The 13,336-nt window shown below is 44.0% G+C and overlaps 1 protein-coding gene across 1 annotated transcript in view; it reads right to left on the minus strand.

The window, feature by feature from the left end:
* Positions 1–13,336, minus strand: part of LOC306740368 (tetratricopeptide repeat protein 28-like) — a gene marked incomplete at its 5' end in the record, with an annotated part of 159,006 nt that overhangs the window by 17,613 nt on the left and 128,057 nt on the right. Inside the window, 3 exons of the mRNA XM_079222506.1 lie at positions 3,697–4,220; positions 6,279–6,823; positions 6,975–7,771. Coding sequence (XP_079078632.1) covers positions 3,697–4,220; positions 6,279–6,823; positions 6,975–7,771 — 1,866 coding nt within the window. The remainder of the gene's footprint in view (positions 1–3,696; positions 4,221–6,278; positions 6,824–6,974; positions 7,772–13,336) is intronic.

Here is a 13,336-nt window from a genome sequence, read left to right on the forward strand (position 1 = left end):
GCTGCTGGGTCACATATCACCCACAAGGTGCTAAATGCACAGCAAGCAGTTTGCAGTTTGCAATAGGCTATTGCTCATGCACAGTCTCACTTAACACGGCTCTGTATTTGCAAGTTTTTTCTCTCTACTCAGTGGTGCGATGGAGGGGTCTAAACATGCTTTTGGTCAAAGAAAGAAGAAAATGGGCCAAGCCACCCTCATCCGAGTCTGCTTTTCTCGGCATTCCTGGAAAACAGTCTGTGGCTGGACCAGATAAGCCAGGAACAGATTGCGTGACCTGAAACAGCCAGCCTATTCCGCAAGACCCCGCACACCAGGCAACCATAGACTTCATGGCTCCTCCATGGCCACGTTAGCCGGCAGTCTTTGAAGCCTGAAACAGTCTTCCCTCTCGCCTTATCTTTCCATACACACACACACACACACACACACACACACACACACACACACACACACACACACACACACACACACACACACGCACACACACGCACACGCACACGCACACGCTCTGTATGCCTGCCCTCTTCCCCCATGCATCTGTGTGCTCCTCTCTCCCTCTACCTCTCGTATTCATTTTCTCATCTCCGTGCCGGTGTCTCTGGCCCCCCTCTGCTCTCGCTACCTGTTTCATCTTGAATGTGGTGGCAGTGCTTGCGGGAACTCGGCACTGCTTAGGGCTCATTAGGCGCTGGCGCAAGAGAGGAAACAGATCTAAATTATCCTTTTCATTCTCTGACAGTCTTACCCCTCACTCATCTCAACTCTATCTCTGATCCTTTCATCTGCGCGCACACACACACACACACACACACACACACACACACACACACACACACACACACACACACACTTCTCTGAGTTGCTCTGTGATAGTTCTTTATGATCAAGCTTGAATGTCAACCAACTCTATGTTTTCTTTATTCTCCAGTTGACAGTGAAATAATACATGTGAATTATGACTCCCGTCGATCTCTGTCTTGCTCTCCATCCCTCCCTGACTGACTATCTTATTCCCTCTGTTCTCCCGCCCTGTATCATTCAGTGTCTGTCACTGTCACCGTGCATGCGTGCCTTTGGTGCGCCCCGCAGGCACAGTCACGTAGCAGCGGCTGACACAAGGATGTGGCCGTGGCTGGCTGCACCCTGAAGAGCAACTAGAGAACACTTTAAAGGCTGCTTGACAGCTGGGTGAGAGATTTTCTGCAGCCCCTGAGGCCCACGCACCTCTGGCTTTAGACACAAGCTTTACGTGCAGACACCACATGCACGTGCGTTGGAAGAAGGGCACAATCTCATGCACTGTAGAATCGCAAGTGTGTTGTGCCGGAAACAAAAAATACCCGGCACTTGCGTACTCATGACACATGACAACCCAGCACTCTTTGATCATGACCACATGCGAAAAAGAACAGTATGTCATATACAGTAAGCGTACCATCAACAAGGTTTGTAAAAAAAAATTCTAGAGACATTTTCAGGATACAAACTCTCACTACTGTGACTGCCTCTTCTCCACTCTGAAAAAAAGATCCCACAGACCTCTGACATGTAGAATAAATGGAAGCATGATGGGGACTGTGACACCCCCACCTAATTCATCTTACATCAAATAATGGACACAACATAACATAATGGAGGGTCAGGTCATTTTTTTTTCCCTTTTTCAGATGTTGAATTGAAAGACTTTCCCGTTCCAAGCCAAAGAAATAGGAAATAAAACGAGGGAAATAAAAAAAAAAGCCACATAGAGCTACAAAAGTTAAAAGCAAAAAAGAATATCAGCAGCTCACTTTGCCACCAGTCAACCCCCTACTGTCATTTTAACAGCAACCAACATTCAAACTCTCTCCGAGACGGCACGAACCTTTCCACATTCACTTCACAAATCAAAACCCACCTCTTCAGAACTGCATTTAATGTGTGATTGTGTGCTCTATGTTCTTATTGTTTTTATTGTATATCTTTTAGGATGGTTTTTAAAAGCGTATACTTAATTACTTAACTATCCCATACATGTATTGTACATGTAAGCCAAGATACAATATACTAATTATATAAAGTCTACATTTTAAACTAATACAATTCAATTGGATTCTCTCAATGAGGTTATATTCTGCGTATTCCACATTTGTTATTTTATTTCCAATCTAAATTGATCAGTATACCCCCTCAGTTTTATAGGTTCAAATATTAAGCATCAGGTACATTTTGTCCTTTCATTAGGTGGGGTTCCATAAATGAAGCGTAGAGAAACTTAAACACCTCCATTAGTCGCTACAATGAAGGCATTGATTTAATGACATCATCATGTTAATCGTTGGAAAGTGCATCTCGGTGTGAAATGCCTCTTTTGTAAAAGAATCAGACAGCGATGTGCAATGTCTTTTAATATAAAATTACAGAAAGATAACTTGTGGAACACTAGAAGTGACCCATCAGCAAATTAATTGCTATCTTTATGTGTCTTCCACCGAAGCCTTGTCATTCTGTAACACACACACGCACGCACGCACGCACGCACACGCACACACACACACACACACACACACACACACACACACACACACACGTTGTCAACAGTATCTGCACTAGTTTAGAGCTGCCTTTCTATCCCTCCTACCAATTAATCTTTTCCGATAAACAAAAAAGAAGCAGTGCAGCATGAAGAACAATAAATTATATATATTTTTTAAATCACAGTACTTGCCGTAGGAGTAGAAAAACTGAAGGGAAAAAAACGTGCCAACTTTTCGGTCTGGGTAGGTTGGCCAGAAATAATTGGCTGTCAAGGATAGTGAAGGCACTGTTCTTTTTCACAGCCAGACCGAGGAACAATGCAAGGACAGTGCAGGGGACAACAGGAGGATGGGGTAGAGACAGAATGGCCTGTCACCTTTGTTTCCATTAAAGCTCAACAAGAAGGCCTGCAGAGGGTGTTGGGTCACTGCAGGCCTGGCTAACTCTAATAGAGCGATAGAGGAGATATATTCCTGTTCTCTTCCATTCACTCCCTGCAGTGTGAAATATACAACTGTCCTCTTATATGAGCTGCAATTTTCCTGGATTCAAACAGGGTTTGGGTCGTAACACAGTGGGTGTTCCTGAGAATGAGGTGTGTCGATGAGCATGGGTGAGGCTGGTGGTTTAGACAATCAGCTCACATCTATGGATGCTTCCACTTATCACATCCTTGTTGACAAACCCGACCTGCACTGTCACTGACATAATTAATTTTTGAGAGGCAAAGCTGCAGGTTTATATTCCACCATAATCTGCTGGGGACAATAAAGCTTGTGAAGTAGAAGCCTGTCAGCCACTGTGTGAATGGATCCTTTGGCACCTCACTGCAAAGAACCCTCTGAGAAAAGTAGATATAGAGGTGTGAAGAACAGCTAGCAATAAACAGGAAAAAAGCCTTGGCGTGCATCCTGATAGGTTGACACAGTAAGACACACACAAATGCTGGTATAGCTATACAGCACAGAAGACAACACAGAGGCATAATATGCACATAAAATCCCCCTGTGCACTTATAACACATAAACACAAACACAGGGGGACGCACACAGCCTAATAAAAATGTGGCAAAGGCTTAGCAACAAATAGGCTCTGAATTTCATATTCATGAATTCACAAACTCTAAGCCTATCAGCTCAGGCAACAAAGGCAATCCTCTCTCCCTGACTCACTCACCTTCCTGCAGGTACATGACAGCCTGTGAGTAGTTTTGCAGTGCGTGGTGTGTTCTCCCCAGGCTGCCATAGGCCAGCGTCTTGGCAGCTAAGTCATTAGTCTGAGCCGCAACACTGAGGTGCTGTTCCTGGAACACGACTGCCCGCTCGTAGTTTCCAAGCGACTCATAGGTAAGGCCCAAGTTCCCATAGGCGCGGGCCTGGCGTGCGGCGCTGCCTGCTTCCTCTGCAATCTCCAGGTCACTTTGGTGGCATCGCAGGGCCGTCTCATACTCTCCCATAGATTGATATACAACGCCCAAACCGCAGCTGGCATCCCCCTCCAGAAGTCTGTCCTGGGTGTCACGGGCGATGGCCAGCTGACGCTCCAGACAGGAGATAGACTGCTCATAATTTCCCAGCTGGCTGTGCAGTGCGCCCAGTTCACCGTAGGCCTGAGCCTTGCCTCCACACTCTCCCAGCTCATGAGCCACGACGAGCCGCTTCTCAAAACACACCAGCGACTGCTGTAGGTTTCCCATGGCCCTGCAGGTAAAGACAGAAAACCAATGAGATTAGAAGTGAGACATGTGAGATAAGAAACCAACAAGACAACCTCCAAGACAATCTATCATTGGCTTTTTCCAACCAAATTTAACAAATACCAAGAGATTGTTAACGCCCACAACCTTCAAAATAAATCTTTCGCTCTCTGCTTATCTCAAATCTATGGAAAACCATATTCCTGAGTCAAACAGATTCATATATTCTGCTGTAAAAGAGCACCATTACGACGCAACAAGGAGTGCATATTGCAGGAGCTGCTAAGTAGGGATGGGTATCGTTTGGGTTTTTCCCGATACCGGTGCTAAACTGATACTTTTAAAACGATACCGGTGCCTAAACGATGCCTGAACCGATACTTTTTTATTGCCAAGGCAATTTTTTTTCTTCAAATTGAACAATATTATGAACTGTTTAAAGTATACTATAGATATAAATAAATAAGTACATACAAAACACTTGACTTCAAACTACAGCTTCAAACCTTTTAACTTCAAACTATAAACAATATATATATATATATATATAAAAAGAACAGACACAAGCATCAGGTGGCCTGATGGGACCGTGTGCAACAGAACTCAGAAACCGTTGGATTCTACAAACTGCTGCTTTACTGGACTACACGTCATCATTAATATCAACTGGAGAGATTTGTTCCAGAAAGCCGAGGACGGACGTTCAAAAGCTCGTGCTCGTGTCTCCAGCGATCTCTGTGTGCGCGCGCTGTGTGTGTGAGCGCTGGAAGCCCCGCCCCCTCGAGCGGGGCTTGCAGGCGGACAAAGAGCAGAGCAGCGAGTGCGCTCTGATCCGCGCTATTTTAATAATCGTTTTTAGCGTGCGGGTACCGCGCTACCTTTTTAGTATCTATATACCGTGCAACTTTACAGAGTAGTGTAAAAAAAAAGTATTTAAATCGGCTCAGGCACCGGAAGTAAGCACCGAAATCTGAGTTGCTTTTCGGTCTGGTAGGTACCGGACGGGTTCTCGGTACCCAACCCTAAGCACCAGAAAATTTCAGTTTTGGTTTAAATGAAATATAGATTTTGATGTCCAACACACTGCTGATAGCTGTTGATGTGGACAGACTACAGTGTGTGTACGGGTATATGAGAAATGTGTGTGCACTGATATGCAATTCCAAATTTAGGATGTGTTTGAAGAGTAATATCATCTCTAATAAGAGATGGTATTAGAGACCTGATCTGTCAAAGGATCCGCGCTTCCACCCCCTTGTGTCGTGTTGACGGAGAGCCATTCATCCCGTCTCGCAATTTTATTGCTTTCAAAGCCTTGAAAAATACTTTATTCATATGCTCAGGCACACCAACAATTGCCAGATGTCGGTTCAAATGGAGCATTAAAAAGTATAAAAGCCGTAAGCTTAATTAATGTTGTGTGCTAATGTATGTGCTTGACTAAGAGCTGTTAGAAGACGAGAAGGGTTCGAGTGTGATGTCTATTATTCCCCTCGGAACTCATGCGTGGCTAATACTGCCATGTGTGATTGCTGTGGTGCCACGCTGATGACGCACAATAAGAAGAAAATCATCTGCGAAATGAGGATTTCAGCAAGTCTTCCGTGTTTTATTTTGCAGTATTGTCTCCTTGGATGCTATCAGCTCTTTTGAAGCATAAGTAGAAGGGAAAAGAGACACTAGATGTAAGAGGTTGCTTCGAAATAACAGTGCTTCCCTCAGTTTCAGACGTCTGTGTGCCAAAGCCTCTTTGCATACAGATAAGGCCAGGGCCACTAGGCTGCTGCTGAGACAGCGAGCACCAGGCTCACATCCAAGCTCCAAGGTGTCTCTAAACTACGGTGGTCCTTTATAGTGAGCGTAAGGAGAAAAATGATATGCAAAGTAGGATTACTGTGAATATTAGTAACCCAGTCAATACAATCCCCTAGCTGTGGTCTATTATACGACAACAGCTCGGGGATATTGATTTTGGTGTGTTATACAAAGACTGAAAAGTATTTTCTAGCCATGTGAAATAGTCAATTTGAAACGAAAAACCTTTCATTGAAAGCAAACTCACCTGTGTCCATTGCCTAAGCCTCTGTAGGCCTTCTCCTGGTCCTGCATGCGGTTGAGGCTCTGGGCCACTGACAGATACTGGTCATAGTACTTGATGGCTTCCTCAAAGTCTCCCAGAGCCTCATAACAGTCTCCCAGGTTTCCATAGGCCCTGCCCCTGTCCATCAATGCCTCGTTGCCACTCAGCTGCTGCAAAGTGGCCAGCTGCTGCTCCAGGTAGCCAATAGCTTCCTCCATCACCCCTACATTCATTTTAGTGATGCCCATATTTCCGTACACTTGAGCCTCCACGACAGGATCCTTCAGCCTCCGCCCAAGCTCCAATTGCTCTTCGTAGCTCTTAAAGGCCATAGCGTACTTTCCCAGGGCCATGTAGACAGCTGCCAGGTGACCATGGGCTTTGCACTCTCCCGACATGTCGCCCAGCTCTTGATACACCTCCAGCTCCTGGGTGTGGTAGCCCAGAGCTTTGTCATATTTCTGCACAAGTCTGTAGGTGGCCCCAAGGGCAGCATAGGCACAGGCCTCCATCCTACGCTCCTTAACCTGAAACAAGATAGCATTTCAGAATATCAGCATGAGGGATGTGAGGGAGTGATATCAACATACATTTCACATGACATTTCCTATTTATATGATGAATTGTTCTAGTATATGTTATATATTATAGTATTACATTCATTGTGTGTGGGTGTACCTGGTGAGCTAAGGCCAGCTGCTGCTCGTAAAACTGAATGGCTCCAGCCACATCTTTTTTACAGACAAATATGTCCCCGAGGTTCCCCAGTGCTCTGAAGCGAGCCTGCGCATTGTTCAGGGATTGGGCCAGTGACAGCAGGTATTTCTGACACTCCTCTGCCTTAGTGAAGTCTCCCAGAGCCTTGAATGCTAACCCGAGGTTACAGTATGCCTTGGCCTGACTCAGTTTATCGTGAAGGTCCTTGGCCAGAGCTAGGTCCTGCTCATAGTACTTAACGGCATCCTGGTAGTTGCCCAGACAGTAGTGGGCATAACCCAGATTGTGACAAACTTTCCCTTCGCTCTCCATGTCTTGGAGGTCCGGGGACAAGCGGAGGTACTGCTCATAGTAGGGCACGGCCTGAGGGAACTCTCCTCGAGAGCAGTGGAAGTTGCCGAGGTTGCCCAGAGCCCGCGCCTCGCTCTGGACATCTCTGAGTTCACGAGCGATGTTGAGGTGGTTCTGGTAATGTTGCAGAGCACGGTCATGGGCTCCCAAGGCTTGGTAAGCCACAGCCAGGTTTCCATGGGTGGAAGCTTGCGAGGCCCGGTCATTGACTTCCATGGAGATCTGCAGCTCCTGGCGGTGGAAGCGAACAGCCTGATCGAAGGCTCCCAGGGCATTATAGGCATTACCCATGTTACCATAGGCCCGGCCCTGAGCAGCATAGTCATTCAGCTCCTGAACAATGGCCAGGTGTGTTTTGTGGAGTTTCAGTGCAGTCTCATAATCCCCTTTCATCTGGTGGATTATGCCTGTGAAGAGAGGTGTGAGAGCCACAGGATAAAGTTAAAGGAACATTGTAATTCAGGAAAATTCAAGTGCCTAGTCAGCTCTTCATTTACAAAACAAGTAATTTAGTTGTTAAAATATGCTCTCTGAGCCATCTGTTCTCTGCTTACACAACACTCTCCCACAAAATTATGGTCATTAAAACGTAGTGCAATCAAACAGTTATTATAACACCAAAATATAATCTTTTGACTGTCTAAGCTGTCTTTGATGATTGTGTCTTAGAGGGATTTTTAACAAAATAAACAACCTTTCCACAGGGTTGGAAATAGTTATGAGAGAACAAGAAAGAAAGACAGAGGAAGTAAAAATGAGGGAGAGTGTGAAGTGCTGATGGAAAGCTCAGCAAACAACTTAAGAAAAATGAGATAAGTGTGGAGAAACAATAAATAATGGAGAACCCGGTGCATTGAGCGTATTATCTCTAATAAAATACCATCCTCTGAAAAATAATAGCTTTAACCCACAGCCAGGCAGCCATTTGGCTCGCACTCACGCACACGCGCACGCGCACACGCACGCACACGCACACGCACACACACACACACACACACACACACACACACACCATCCAAACAAACAAATGTGCACCCACACTGACTAATACACAGAGAGTAAAGAGACATCACAGCATATCGTCCGTATCGCAACTCCTTCCACCCGATACTCAATACTAATCTCTGGGTCTGGGTCTCTCTTTTTGCTTTGTCACCCAGGTTGCAATGATTATAATAATATGAAAAAGAGGACAGGGTGGCTGTAGGCTGTTGGATGAGACTGAGAAACCAGCTGTAAGGCAAATAACTTAGTCCTTCATTCACCAGTTTGGCCATCATTGCTTTGCTGCATCAGCATGGAGAAGAATGGGCGACTAGGACGGGGGTTCAGCCACTGATGGGACACCAGGGATGGAAACGGCCTAAATGGGTGGGAACCAGAGTCGCAGAGGGGCTCTTGCGGCTTGTGGCGAGTATGTGATGGTGCCGCCGGGATTAGTTACCGGCATGTGTGTTTTCCCATTTATTTCATCCGAAACTTGCCACAGTTTGGGTCTGAACACAGGCTACATAAACAGAGAGACTAAAACTAAACAGGCGGTTCAAATGACTGCAGAAATTATACGATAGATGTGGCTATCCTTTCAAATGTTGGCTCAATTGAAAAGCAGCACATTGGGGCAATGAGAACGGAAAAAAACAACCTTTGGTACCTCTACAATATGAGCCACTGGGATGCATATTAGATGTACAAAATACCAGATACCTACCTACACCTAGCTACCTACCTCCCCAAAAAACCACCCACCTACCCATCTACCTACCTACACATATACACACTTTTGTAGATTGGTGGACATGGAAGAAATCCACAAGTGTGAAAGTTGCATAATCAGTAATTCACTCTAAATGAAGTCGAAATGAGAAGATTAGTTTTAATCCAACATCTTTTTCTGCAGACAGATTGGACTTTGCTGGGAAAACATCATCAAAGAAGCCTATTTAATTCAGACCATGATTCTGCACGCTGCAAACACCTGACAAATGGAAAACCTGACTTGCTGTTTGTTTTGCTGCTTGTATTTTCAGGTTAATGTAATACAACCTGAACTATGACCTGTTAATCATCAGGTCACTGCTCTGAGGAATTGGTATGCAATGCGTATCACAGAGAAGAACAAGGAGCGACGCAGTGCTGCCAAATAATACAGACTTATTCAGATTACAAATTATACAGTGACTGAAATGCATGTGATTCTTTGGACTATGTACAGTACAAATACAGTAAAACAGTCTTTTGATTCAGCCAAAATAAATTAATGAGGCATAAAACCTTTTGGATGTGAAGGTTCTACTGGCACAGACTCAGTGCCTCAGTTTTGCTTTTCCTGGGAGTATTTTGTAAGAGTGGAAGCATGTTGGGATTCATAGCAGGCTAGTTGGAAGAGAACTGACAGCTCTTGCCACAAATTTACTCCCAAGGTTATTATTTCCCCAATGGAGGCTGATCTTACTGAGGATATAATGCCTACTGATGTATTACCAGCAAACATGTTCCATGCTGCAGGCTAAAAATGGATCTGGGGCCCGGCGATGGATGGTGGGCTAGAAGAGACAGCCAGTACAGAGGCTGGGGTGTATGGCGAGGCTTGAGGTTGGGCATGGAAGCTGCAGCCAAAATTGCCATAAGCCTTAGGCTATGCCTGGAGCCACACTTGAAGCAAGAAAATGTTTTCTGCCCTTTCCCAATACGGCAAGAGGATTATGGAACCCTCTGGGTACAGTATCCAGATGGGTAGTAAATAAAACTATACCAAACATTGCTGAAACACCAAAAATGTGAATTTGTAGTCAAAATTGTAGTCAAAATTACTCCAATAAGATTCCATTTAAGTAAATCTTAACATTATAAGTCTGTGGTGCATACTAAATGCACTTGACTGGAACATATTAAATAATATGGCTCAATTATTTCTCTTTTGTACACTGCTTGAGACAATGACTGTGAAAAACATTTTATACAGGGCCCAATCCACCCAGAGCCCTCTCCATCCCCCCATAACCAAATACATTAAAAGCATGGCAGTGTGTTGTCACTTTTCATTACACAGCTGGCTGTACATAGAGGGATATGCAGCAGTGATGACTTTGAGGGATGGTGACTGGTTCTGAGTAAATCACTGTGTCATTCTTCCAGGGAGCTATGGAGGTCCAAAGCACTGCTGCCTACAGTCAGCTAAGAGGATTTTTACCAACAACGGGGCGGCTGCCACTGGGCTGGCGTGATAGTAGGAATACAGTGGAGATGACCAGCCTGATCCTAAAATAATGACCTGGGTGTGTTCCTCATTTAGCATTCATGTCAACATTATAATTTACATTCATGTTGAGAAGTACAGACCACAACAGGATGCTGGAATCGTGGTGTTTGGGGAAATGTTGATGCCTATTCAGGTCTCAGCTTTAAGAGATTGGCATTTGTAAAATACCATAATAGGGAAGTCTTCTTTTAAGGAAAATCCATTAAGACTGAGCAGTATTCACAGTAGCTAGCATGTTTCGTTTAGTACTTTTGAAAACCTATTATAATTTCTAGATAATTGTGTCACTGTGAGAGTATTTACAAAGCTGCTTACACAATGTGTTGTTAGTGCTAATGGATGCAATGAGACTGACAATAAAGGCCGTATCATGCTACATTATGTTTTAAAATGCAGAATAATTAATTTCTTTGAAAGTAATTGTGAGAAGGGAGAAAAGATAAAGGTCAGACACCTTTCACAATCATATTTATGAGTAGATGCACTGGTTTGGATTCTGTTTCAGCATAAATTTGCACGACAGAATCTTTTTCCCCCATTGAGCAAAAAGAAAACACCAGATTGAAAAGGTTTCTATCAAGTATTTACAACCTCTAAAGATATGATATGGATGACTATATCATACTATGGAGGATAACTTTCAAATAGACTTCCAGTCCAATCTTGTGAAAATGAAAAGGTGAATGGAAGTCGAAAGACTCCATTATGATATGCTAATACCGTTTTAGTGCATGAGTTGTGAAATATACAGTAGTGTATGTTATGATCTGTGGGGGGAAGTAGTGAGCTGAGACGGAGCCTAGATCCTGCTGGGGTTTGCAGGAGCAGGGGAAGGGGAGGAGCTGGGGGTCTGGTCTTAAGGTAGCAAATCCTCACTCACAAACACAGACATCTCCTATCGTCTGACTGACAGAGAGACAGGAAGGAGGAAGATTGAAAAAAAAAAAAGGACAGGGTATGGCTGCGTGCTGTCTGGGTGGTCTGCCAAACTAAACAGAGTTCTGAATGTGTCCTCTAAAAACGAGCTGAGCTTCTCTCCTATCCTCCTGACCCTCACCCCTCCTCCAAACCAACTGTCGCTGCACCGTCCACACGCATGACATCTGATTCCTCCAACCACATAATCCAACAATGTTCAGTCTCAATGTCTCCACTTTCTTTTTTGCACTGCACAATCGCCTCTCCATATAGGAACAGATCACATTTCATGCTAAATCTGCAAATGTGCTTAATGCAGGGCACAGTTGGTTGATGCAAAAAAATGCTGCAGCTCTTTTGTTTCACTTAATAGCTCTGCAGTGTGTAGAATAAGTCTGCTTACAGTGAACCAAACATCAATGTAAGCATACACACTAGGAGAGTGTGTTTCGCAGTGCCTCAAGTCCAGTTTCTGGCATGCTCCTCCGTCAGGACATTGAAGGGGGCCATGCAAGGGGAGGCAGCGAGCGTCTGCTGCTTTTTCAACAAACAGACATTTGGGTCCAGGCAGCAAAGATCGGCTAGCAAGCAAAGATTTCTCCAGGACAGCAACATAACACTGGCACCCTAAAAATCCCATCACCTCTTCTCGAACCATTGTTCCCATCACCTTTTTAAAGGCCTGCTAATATCTACTTATGTTTTTACCCAGTCATTAATGGAGTGTTGAAGATGTCACCGAGCTCAGATAAATGCACTTTTTTATGTATTTGTTTGGCTCTTTCCCCGTTTTCCCTCACAGCATTCTTTCAATCATCCTGTCTGGGCCATTAGGCTTGCTAAATTTCTCTTTAAATTCAGCTCTCTCTTGCTCGCTTTCCTGGTCAGACTAATAATATACAATCAGTGCTGTTTCCAAAGGCTTAGGTACAAAACTGAATAATCTCTATGCCTCATTGCCCAAGGCAAGTCTGCTCCCTGTCTGTAGTTTGTCCCTGCTGTGGGCAGTCAGAAATTTGTTATGAAAATGACTAAATACTGGATTCATGTTGTTGTTGTGATAATGATGATAATAATGATGATGCACTAGTGGTAAAAGCATCATGAAAAAGGATGTTTATCTTACCAACTAATTATTTGATGATTCTGGCTATTTATAATTGCCATTCACTGAAAAGGCTGACATAATTACTACAGTGTTACTATATATAAACTGCCAACAAACACAGACAACAATATTAGAAATACAAATCATAATGCTGAATCTACTGGTGTGCCATTGTTACTGTCAGACATGTTGCAAAAAATTGGTAATCAGACGTCTGGACAAGGCAGATTCCCATAACAGATTTTCTGGAATGTAGATTCCAGGTCTCAATCTTCACATGATCCTAATGGTATGTGGAAAAAGTTATGAGTGCGAAAGGGGTTTAGCATAAAAGGTCTGAAAATAATGACATACAGAAGTTATGTCCTGTTTGTTTTTAGATACCAGTGCTATTTTAATACTGAGCATCACTGTGCACATTGTCTGATTGTGTGTTGTCTTGTGAACTCTTTTTCTTGTTGCTTTGTTTTCGTGAGCATCAGCAGAAAACATTCCCTGGGGGATGCTTGATAAAAGGAAAGGAAAAAAGCGTAATTAGGACTGCTACCTCCAGCCATTCTCACAAATGGAGTCAACATTTCAAGTGATTTCTTTTAGACATATGGTCAAATGAGGAGGTGTGAATTGAAGAAAAGTGAGCACAAGAGAGACCAGGCAAAAACACAAACGCGATCAAACAAACTT

This window comes from Taurulus bubalis (assembly GCF_910589615.1).
Source record: "Taurulus bubalis genome assembly, chromosome: 8".
NCBI lineage: Eukaryota > Metazoa > Chordata > Actinopteri > Perciformes > Cottidae > Taurulus > Taurulus bubalis.